Source organism: Monopterus albus, unplaced genomic scaffold (genome assembly GCF_001952655.1).
Source record: "Monopterus albus unplaced genomic scaffold, M_albus_1.0 scaffold429.1, whole genome shotgun sequence".
In the NCBI taxonomy this organism is placed as follows: Eukaryota; Metazoa; Chordata; class Actinopteri; order Synbranchiformes; family Synbranchidae; genus Monopterus; species Monopterus albus.
Window position 1 is genome coordinate 123,040 of NW_018128309.1, and position 11,146 is coordinate 134,185.

At 40.1% G+C, this 11,146-nt stretch overlaps 1 protein-coding gene across 1 annotated transcript in view; it reads left to right on the forward strand.

Moving 5' to 3' along the window:
* The window catches only part of plpp2a (phospholipid phosphatase 2a), a 16,570-nt gene extending 5,424 nt beyond the window's left edge, over nucleotides 1–11,146 (forward strand). The window contains exons 2-6 of the mRNA XM_020586897.1: nucleotides 6,350–6,501; nucleotides 6,620–6,882; nucleotides 7,784–7,841; nucleotides 8,422–8,598; nucleotides 10,563–11,146. Coding sequence (XP_020442553.1) covers nucleotides 6,350–6,501; nucleotides 6,620–6,882; nucleotides 7,784–7,841; nucleotides 8,422–8,598; nucleotides 10,563–10,712 — 800 coding nt within the window. The 3' untranslated portion in view covers nucleotides 10,713–11,146. The remainder of the gene's footprint in view (nucleotides 1–6,349; nucleotides 6,502–6,619; nucleotides 6,883–7,783; nucleotides 7,842–8,421; nucleotides 8,599–10,562) is intronic.

Genomic DNA, 11,146 nt, shown 5'->3' on the forward strand with positions numbered 1-11,146 from the left:
GGGAAAGATCATGTTTGGATTAAAATAAGAACACTGGTAGTTTGAAAGCAGTGCTGAGCAGATTCATCTGAACAAACTGTCTGAACTCACTGCATTCGGCTCTGACTCTGTTAATGTTATTTGTACATTGTGAGGCACTGAGGAGCTTTAGACTTTCTGGCTGCTTGTTATCAAAGCGAGCCCAGCTGTTGCTACAGAGGTCCCTGGTTTCACTGTTTAGTTACTTCTGTTGTGTTTCTGTTCAGGTAACCTGCACAATCATACCAATATTTAGTCATTCAAAATATCTGCTAAGTAGCACATTGACCATTTACTGTCACTAACAGCAGTGTATGTCTAACTGTACCTAAGTTCAAGATTTATGTACTTTTAAGCATTAATAAGTTATTTGTTGAATCTTATTATATATTTACCATTGGATTTTTTTTTATTGTAAAACTACCTAATGTGTTGATATCAACACAAAGCATTTTTTAAGCAGTGTTTTAAAAAAAACTTTTAGGCTAAAACAGGATATTGGTGCTGGACGTAGGTGGTCGAGACAGTAAAGGCAGTGGTAGTTAATATAAACCAGTGCAAACAAAAGGGGGTGAAAGTGGTTTATGAAAGGGGAATGATAAATTCCAGTGAAACCTACTATTGGATGGGAGCCACTGAAAGGGCTGTGTGATGAGTAGATTTCCTTGCATGTATTCTGAATTATAGATGTACAGTATTTAGCAGCTGTAGCAGTTAATCTACTGATTATATTCTTATTTAATTGATGAACTGTTTGGTTTGTACTATAGATGGTCAGCAAATAGCTAAATGCTCATCACAAGTTTGCTCGAAGCTAATGTATATTGTAATTTTATTTTATTTTTCTAGTTCAGAACCCAAAGATATTCGGTTTACTATAATATAGGAATAAAAACAATTGCCTTTGAGAAAGTGGAATTGAAAACTTTGCTTTAATACGTACTCGGTCTCAAGAATTGCAGATTAATTTTCTGTCAACTGACTATTTCATCAGTTAAGCAGTTGTTTCATCTCTAAATGATGGTGAATTATTCTGTTGCCAATGATTAGGTGCAAATTAGCAAATGGGAAACGTGTACACTTTACTTGTATAAGTGTATTAATACAGTTACAAGTTGTCACAAGCTTGTGATTTAAACTGTAGTGTTTCAGAGCTTTGTAGCAGAGCTGTTGTAGTTCAGAGACGAGTTTCTCTTCTGCTGATGTGTCTCAGATGCTCATTTTGCAATTGTTAGACACTGCATCTCTGCCAGAAACATGTCAGTTGGGTAGACAGTGTTCACTTCAGCTCTCTGACATGCCTGTGTGAAAATGAAAGCGAGACGTTGAAGACAAAGTTTGTGGTGTTCGCTAGTTGCTTGTAAAGAGCACAGCACTATAAGTACTGCTGCATATATATGGACTGTGGGATTGGTTGTTTCATATGAGAAAGGAAGAACTATTTTCATTTCCAGTGTCCTTTAATTGAAAGGTCAAAGTCAGTTTCATTTTGCACACTTCAGTAAGATTTGAACTTCAGAGATTGATTGTTCAGAAAATGTAGTTATTGATGGCTTCAGCGTAACACAAGTCATTCTTACAGAGCACCTACTTTCAGGCTCTGCAGTCCTTTATTTATTGTTATTATACTAAAACTTGCAACATATGTACAGTGAAAGATGATCAAGGTGCATTCCCCCCATCAAGGGTGATTATGAATGTGAAAACTAAGCTAGCTGGGAGGAGAAGATTCATACATCTGCGCTCTATAACTGGGGGGGGCAGTGCTTAATTCAGTTTGCACAGGTTGTACGATTCCAAAAGGTTATGTGAGGAATGTTCTTCTGTTCAGGGCATTTTAATACAAGGCTTTGTTCCTGTTCTAAGATGGTTAACTAGTTGAAGGAACTGTAGAGTAGCCAGACCCCTCGTTGGTCGTTTGTGGCATATTGGAGACACTGACTACATTAAAAATGCCTCACAACACATACACAAACATTCATTCAATACACTAACACGCAGACTTTCTCTCTCTGTTGGCAAAAACAATGCATTCCAGAGGATGTAGTATTATTGTTTTAAGTGACGCATAACCTTTTTATACAAAAAAGGTCCCGCTACTGTATCGTAGCGGATATAACAAGAAAATGGGGTTTTTTTTATCACAAAGCGCAGGGTAGGACTTTCCCAGGCCTCACAGGAAGTGATGTACTTTCTTTGGACTGACTGTTTCTTGAAATCATTAGATTAATCCCAAAAACCTGTCAAGCAAAGGTAGCTCTTAGAAGCTTAAAAGAAAAAGACTTCAACAAAGTCCCTGAAAGAAACCAGAGCCCTGGAGACGTTTGATTGTGACATGTGATTTCTGGGGAATGCAGTGTTGAAAAAAATGCAGCATTGCGTGCCAAGGACTAAAAGTTCCCAAACAAACAAAAGAAGGATCTTCCCAAATTAAGCAATGGTTTTCCAAGCACCTCAGTGTGATGTGGAACACCAGTTGCAAATCACCATCAGCTAACAAACCGCCTGGTCGCCCAGCAGACGCACAAATCTCACAGGTGTCCGTTAATTTTCAACATGCAGACCGCAAACAAATGTTCACATCAAACACTGTTTTTGGTTCTGTTTTTCAGTAAGTGTGTCATTTTTTTTTTTCCATCAGCCACTTATCTTCAGAGTTGAAAAACAGGAACACTTCCCGCATCCCGTTGGGTCAGAGGTCAAGGGGAAGTCGCACTTGTCTGAAATTCCATTATGTTTATTTTCTCAAAGTGGACGGGGGTTTTTTTCAGGCTCTTGCCAAAAGAGATTATAAAAGTGTAAAACAATACTTTCCCTCCTTCCTTTTTTTGTTTTATCTCTCCTGTGGACATTTTGTTACTGAACACAAGAACTCAGCAGAAACACTGTGTGTTCTTAAGAAAGACAGATCTGGAACCAGTGTCTGCATTGTTTGTGGCTGTAAACGTTCATAGAGAAAGTGTATATTAAACAAAATGTAACATCTATTTGTAAAATGTCAGAGTAGGATGATACAAGTTGTTCAGGTCCACCAAAGATTCCTTTTCCTGCAGTAGAAGCAACAAACCCACAGAATAAATATACCCCTTTACATTGAAATATCCTCCAAAGTTTGACCTGTAGGTATTAGGACTAAAATGTACTCAAAAAGGAAAGTATGGTGAAGAGGAATAGTTTCACTTTGTGGTTTAAAAAAAGACTTATCAGATCAATAACGGAAGAAAAGGAAGGATTTTAGGTGGGTAAAAGATGAAGGAAAGGAAATAAGAAGGTAAAAAGCAGAGGCGGGGGACTCGAGTCAGACTTGAGTTGCAAGTTTGAGGACTTGAGACTTGCTTGACTAATACTGGTAAAAGACTCGACTTGGTTTTCATGACTTGACTTAGGCTTGTGATAGATGACTTGAACTTACCTCACTTTTTAAATTAAATAATAGCATTTTCTAGATACTGAGAAGTTACATTTGGTCTTTGAAACACAGTTGGGTGATTTCTAGTGCAATACATGCAAACGTGGCTATCTACCAGAACACGGCAGACCAGCAGAGGGCAACATGGGACACAGAATGCAGCTATCATCGGGGGCCTAGTCCAAAAGTAATAACCTTTTGATTTAAGGATTATGTTGTCAATGATGCTAGTAAGAAGAACAGTGGAATGCAAAGTCTGCAGCAGAAAAATCAGCGACACAACCACCACAACACCCAGACTCACCTGTCACTGTCTGCGATAGCTTGGCCTTTTTATCTAATAGCTGAGGGTTAGTTCATAGCCTACCAATGCATAGTTATTAATCAAGGGAGGCTGAACATTTCACTTAAATAATACACGCTATTCCCATAACATTATCGGATTATAGGATTTTGTATGACTTGCAACTTGCTTGACTTAAAGTAGGGATTTGACTCTGTTCTCAACACAGTAACTCGGGACTTGCTTGAGACGTAAAGGTTAAGACTTGCTTTTGACTCGGACATGAGCGACTTAGTCTCACCTTTGGTAATATGGATGAAGGATAAAGAAAACATTTGTCATTAAGCTGAAACACAGTGGTGTAGCTCAAACATTTTATGAAATATCCCTGTTCACTTTCTTTCACAGTGTTATATGTGTGTTTCCCACTTGGCTTCATTTCAAATGCCAAGTAGGTTTGTTTAGTCAGTTTGTGGAATTAACCTCTCTCCTCTCCAGCTTGATTCAGTATCTGCTAGGTGAGGCCATCCCGCCTGCAAAAGCCTGTGAAAACACATCAGGCCTTCTGGAATAATAGAGATAAACACAGCCAGTCCTGCTCAGAGCATAGGCACTGTCCATGGGCTCGGTTCCCAGAAACAACTGGAGCACGTTTAGAGGATTGTCCTGCTGTTAAATGAGCTTAGTGGTGGTTACCGTGTGTGTGTGTGTGTGTGTGTGTGTGTGTGTGTGTAGAAAGCCATTGCCTCTGTCGACTCACATCTCCACCCTGTGCAGCCACCAGAGACTTTGTGTCAGATGTAGTCTCTTATTTACATTTCATCTTGGCACTATGCAGAATAAACAGTAGCGGGTTTCACTTCAAAGAGCAACAGACGACACACCTGACCTGCTGGAATAATGAGCTCTGAGATATGAAGAGCAAAATGAAAATAAATTCTCTTTAATGAAGAAACTGCTTGTTGTCAGAGGTCATTAGTGGCACTTGTTTCAAAATGGTGACAAATATGACATGAGGTGTTAGAGCCTGATTAGGCCTCCTCCATGCTCCTCATAGGGACATAGGCTGGGTGCAGTGTGGGTCAGTGCTTAAAGATGGGGGGAAAAAAATGCATATACAAGGGAATATGTACAGTAATATAGCAAGCTGTAAAATATAATGCATTCCGGTACAACACCACCAAGAAATTACCAACATTTTGTCATATCTGCTGCAAGGTTTTTGACTTAATTTTAGTAGATTGTGAGGTTGTTGTGTGAAGTTTAGAGGATTCTGCTGTTTTACACTGCTTCAGTGATGGTTTTCCATTTGAATTTCCTACTCTGGAACCTTGTCAGTATTCTTTATTTTTCTTGCTATCAACAAATCCCATGAGACGACCCTACTAACCTGATGTCATATGCCCGATAGGGCTCTGTTGTTGTCCAAAGACTATTTAATAGCACATCACTGGGTGGCATATCTTTTCCTCACTGTGAGCGTGGGCACTGTAGTTTATTTTGAGTTTTAGTCACAATCATATCTGTGACTGAAAATAGTCCCTTACAAATACACTGCTTTGCTCCTCTTTCAGTAGAGTTAGCTAAAAAATGATGTAGAGAATGATGATGAAAGATTTATAGACAAACAGCATGTTAAATTCTTCAGCACAGAGGAAGAGTCATTCAAAAAAGTATCATGAGGCAGTCTAACACATTGTTGGCTTTAGTCTTAGTGTCACCAGCCTTATTGTTTTAACTCCCATTAAAAACAGGCATTGTTTATACCCACAGAGCTTTGGTTGAACTTTTTGTAGATATCCCAGTTTCCAAAGATGTTAAATATATTAGGCTGTGTTTTGGGGATGTGTATAAAATGTAAGAATATTTTGTTCATGTATCATAGTTTTTTGGGTTTCAACGTTTGATTCAGCATAAGAATTCCTACTGTTTTAATGAAGTGATAACTGATACAGCAAGATTCTGTCCATTTGATGTTTCTTCTAAATTGATGAAGCCTCGTGGAACATTTTAGGATAAAATTAAAAGTTTAAGAGGTTAAAGACCAAGTATTTTAATACAAGAAAGCCCACACTTTTTGCTTTACTCATCTTCCACTTTCATTTTTAAAGTTCCTCCAAAATACAGTGAATTCACCAGACAGGTTTATACTTGTGGTGCTGTGCATTAAGCAGGAACCAGAAAAGAGGAAACACTAGCTGTAAGTGTTCACGTCTAACAGACTGCCACAGTGTGTATGACCGCTAAGTTCTACTGATGACAAATTCATTTACTTGGCAGCGTCAGGCCTTCTGGCCAAAGCCAAAAGATAAGTCCATCAGTGTGTTCTTAGCTGTTTCCTGAGCTGTGCTTCATTGTGTTCACGTTTGACTCCATGCGGAGCTGAAAGCTGCTCTCAGGATGCACCTTCAGCTCTTACAGTACAGTGTGGCTCCCAGAGAATACAGTATTATTGTTTCAGAGCCTCAATTTACACTTGAATGCAATTTTATTCCCGCTTACCTCTAATTTGTGCTGTTGCTGTAATTATACACATTTACTGCATCTATTAAACTACATCAAGGTACTGTTTTAATTTCATATGTTTTATTTAGCAGTAGCGTGGATTTTGTGCCGACAGTCTTCCTTTCTCTCTCCAGCGTCATTACCGTCAGTCATACTGACGTTAAGGTTCAGACCTTACTATAGAGATATCTCCTGTGATGACGAGAGCATCAGCTATCCATACAGGAAAGACACCATCTCCCATGGAGTCATGGCTGCAGTCACCATCTGCTGCTCCATAGTCATTGTGAGTACCACAGTCTTGTCTGTCTGAGCTCAGTAATAGAAAGACATAAGACCATAATAGATTTTTTTTTTTTTTTTTTTCCCCCCAGTTGAGCTGACATCTTCCCTTCACTCCACAGATTACTACAGGAGAAGCCTACCTGGTACACACCAAACGCCTCCACTCCAACTCCCAGTTCAACCAGTACCTATCAGCTCTCTACAAGGTGGTCGGCACCTTCCTGTTTGGAGGAGTCGTTAGCCAGTCACTGACTGACCTGGCAAAGTTCACCATAGGTCGACCCCGTCCAAACTTCTTAGCCGTGTGCAACCCGAGCAGCTGTCATGGTCTCGTGCTGGCGAGCAACTGCACTGGCGACCTTCGCAATGTGACTGAATCCAGGTGGGCTGGATCTCCGCTACACTCCCCTCGCTGTCTTTATGCTGTGTCATTATTATGTAGTGAAGTCTGACTCAAGTAGGATTCAGGTTTCTGACAGCACATATTGAAACTGACTACGTTTAAAATCCTAAAGTTGTACACTACACAGCTTTGATAGACACTATGGTGGTAACATGATTTAATCTATAGGGAGTTGATAACATTGATAATAATGGAACATCTTACTGTACTTTTGCAGATTCTCAGAGCCTAAAAAGATGTTTACTAACTGCTGTTTACCACCAATCTAAAACTAGTCCAAAAGGTATTAATTTACAGTGATCAAATCTTCACATTTGTTGTTTAATAATAATAAACAAAAAAGAAAACCAAGTAGAAACCATCAGGAAATGCATTTTAAAATGGCTATAATTAACACGTTTCCATCAGTTTTCTGAATTTATTTGACTGCTCTGGTTAAATAAAATGGACAGCGAATGTCAGCCAGTTTACATATAGGATGTTGTTTTATTTAGCATGTTGAAGCATAACGAAAAATGTCTGTTATTGTTTACCAAGATTACCAAAGTTGTCTTAAAAATGCTTACCTTGACCTACAGTCAATACCCAAAAACATTCAATCACAGTGATGTGATGCAGGAAACAAGCAAATCTTCACAATTAGTAGATATCCTCAACTTATCAATTGACTAGCTTTTAGTTCAGTTTTAAATACTTAGTTTTGCCAGTATGACTCAATTTGGACAATAATAATGTTAATGGTAAAGTTAACACATAAGTCAAACTCTCCCTAGGAAATGTTTGTACTGGATCTGTCATAAATATGTGAAGTTGAAAGGTATTGCATCCATGATCGGGCATAAAAATAGTAAATGCTGTACATGATTGTTTTGCTCCTCAGGTTGTCATTCTACTCCGGCCACTCATCCTTCGGGATGTACTGCATGCTCTTTCTGTCGGTGAGTGTTGTCACTGTGTGAGACTTTCTGTGCCTGTGAAATGTTTGTTTTACCAAAAACACACACAAATGACTCAAATAGGTGGAGGTGGTCAACACAGATGCACAAGTAGAGTTTAAAAATATTGCTGTAATACTACACATCGTACAATGACCAGAAGATGACGGGCTCGGCCGTTTAATCCCTGTTAGTGTTCAGGAATGAAATACTGGAAAATCTGCTCGAGCTGCTAAAGCTTCTGTTACATTAACAGCAGCGTCAGGAATCAGTTAAATAGAATAGAACAAGAATTATAGATACTTGTCAATCTGTAATAAATATTTGATAATATTTTGGTAAGTTTAGGAAAATGTTAAGATTAGGTTGATTGGGGTCACAGGGTTGGTAGTTCGATTCCCCTTCTCCCCAGTCCACATGTTGAGTCTTTGTGCAGGACACTGAACCCCAAGTTGCCCCTGGTGGCCAGGCCAGCGCCTTTGGTGCGCTTTGTTCAGGTATGGTATAAAATGGCCATATAATTATCAATTATCAGTTGATTTAAAATGTGTGTGTGTGTGTGTGTGTGTGTGTGTGTACACAGCTGTATGTCCAGGCCAGAATGCAGGGGAAGTGGACGCGACTTGTTCGACCGACCATCCAGTTCTTCCTAGTGGCGTTTGCTTTGTACGTGGGATACACACGTGTATCTGACTACAAACATCACTGGAGCGACGTAGTGGTGGGACTGCTGCAGGGAGCTCTCATCGCCGTGCTCACGGTGAGTTGAACTGTGTGTTTCTGTGGCAGCTGAACAAAAACGGACTGAATCAGCATTTAAATTAATGACACTCGCAGTTGCTTTCAAGCCCCTGTGTGCAGGAAGTTTACATGATTACACATTTAACAGTGTAAGGTCAGAGCGTTCAGAATCCTATACTTCTAGGCTACAAAGTGTGAATGAGGATGCGTGTTTTTAATCTTGCATCTCTATTTAGAAAAGTGAAGGCCTAGCTGAGCCTATGCCGGCTCTGCCCCAGATGTGTTGCTTTTTTGCCGGCTTAGGGGGGCGACAGCCCCACAATCCCCAATTGTGGGGAGGATGATATTGCCCCCCCTACCCTGGCGTCCTGACTCCCCCTGCCGTAGCATTTGTGTAGTACCTTCCTAGGTGGATAGCATTAAGGGCCCACGCTGATGCTGTGTCCTGACAGAGAAGTGAAGTATAAGGGCTAAGACTAGAGACAGAGGGATGGGGTCCTCCTGAAACCAGCAGGCTGGCAACACGAGTAGAAGAAGGGAAAGGGGTGCCTGTGGTGGAGCAGGTAGAGAGAAGAGAGAGAGGAGATGGGAGATCCCCTGCTTTTTAAATGTCTTTAAAGTGTTGTAAAACAGAGTATTAAAAGAGTTTATAATACACCCATTTTTAAACATCTTGTCTTTTAAAGTGTTTCAAAATGTATCAGTGTCTCTTTAAAAGTCTCTCTGTGTTTGACTAAAAACAAAAAAAAAAAGGCAGGGGATCTCCTATCACATCTTCTCTCTAGCCTCCTCTCTACCTGCTCCACCACAGGTAACCCTTTCCCTTCTTCTTCTACTCATGTTGCCAGCCTGCTGGTTTCAGCCCTTATACTTTACCTGTTGGAAAAGCGAATCTTTGTCTTCTTTGGTCGTCTCCGGCTTCCATCTCCACTTACCTGGCATCCTGGCTCCCCAGGGATGTACCTCGCTCAGTGGATAGCACTAAGGGCCTTGCTGAAGGACCCATGACCTGCCATACCACAGTCAGTGGTGTTAACCACTGAGCTATCCGCTGGCTGTATAGGGAACTTTTACTGGTTTCTGCTATTGGTTAACACAGCTTAGCAAGGGACAGAGGGTGCTTAGTTTGGTGCAAGGCATCTCCATGCTCACGCAAACATGGCAGAATCATTATCATGCGAGACTGAGATTGTACAGGGATCTAAATCACACTCACAAAACGAATGCAGCCCCAATAAATATCTATTTCAGTAGACTTCTTACAGTGGTTACCAGGGGCTGTACACTTGCTATATTAATCTGTATTCACACTTTCATTTCAGAGTAGAGCAGTCAGATATCACCCTCGTTGTGATTTGGGTCATACTTATTTGCTAATAATACAGAAAGTCTTTTTCCTGAGTGGTTGTCTTGATTTAAACGGGCTCTCTCACACCTCTCCAAATTGACCTTTTGTCATACAGGGTCACGCTGTCTCATACAGTGTTGCCCCCCTAATATAATGGTAGGGGCAACACTGTATACTGTACGTGTGTGTGTGTGTGTGTGTGGGTGTGTATGTGTATATATTTTTTATTTTTTTCATTTTTATTGCTGAACTAGCAACTACCAGTTCACTTTTGCACTACTGGATGTATTGACAACTATCACTGAATTACTTTGATATTAAAGAATTCATTAAAGCCTGATGATTTTCAGGCAAGTTCTGCAGCGTTCCAACCCCTGAATTATCTCAAAATTATGAGGAAAAAAGATCTCATCATTATGAGAGCTGAATCTCATAATTACGACTTGCTGTCTCATAATTACGAGAAGATTCTCCAGTTGTTTTTATGCAATGTACTTCTCTAAATATTTATTACGATATTGATGTTGAATTATGGCTACCTTTGGTAAATGCATAATTTCCTTGTACAGCAAGGTAAAAGCTTGCTTTTTTTAAACTTTAGTTCACTCATTTGTTTTTTTTTGTTGTTGTTTCAGGTCCGATATGTGTCAGACTTCTTTAAGCAGCGACCCCCACCCTGCGACAGACCAGACACAGCAGAGAGCGACTGCCTTGAGCGTAAACCAAGCCCGCAGCCTCCTGATTCGCAGCACGGAAACCACTACAACTACTCTGGATCTGTATGAGCACATTACTGTATGTCACAGCCACTCTTACTAATCTGGGCCTGCACGCTCTAATAGCAGCTCTGTTATCACGTGACTTAAAAGAAAAAGAGAACACTGCAGTGACCACTAGCTGGAAATCCGGAGTAGACCTGCTCCTCCTGGAGGTGACTTCCGAAACATTTTACAGCTCTGAAAACTCAGATTCTCAAAACATGTTGGAACAAAAGTGCCACCATCTGTGTGTCTTAGTGTGTGTGTGTGTGTGTAAAATGCAAAAATGTGTGATTGAGATGTGATGTTTTATATGACCACATGAAATTAAATCTGTTTTTATTATCTTTTTATGCAAGTTGTGATAAGACGTTTCAGATTTGTGTGAGATGCAAACATTTAGGCACCCCTTGATAACAGATTTTGGTGATTTTTTTTTTTTTTTAACAGATAACACAGTC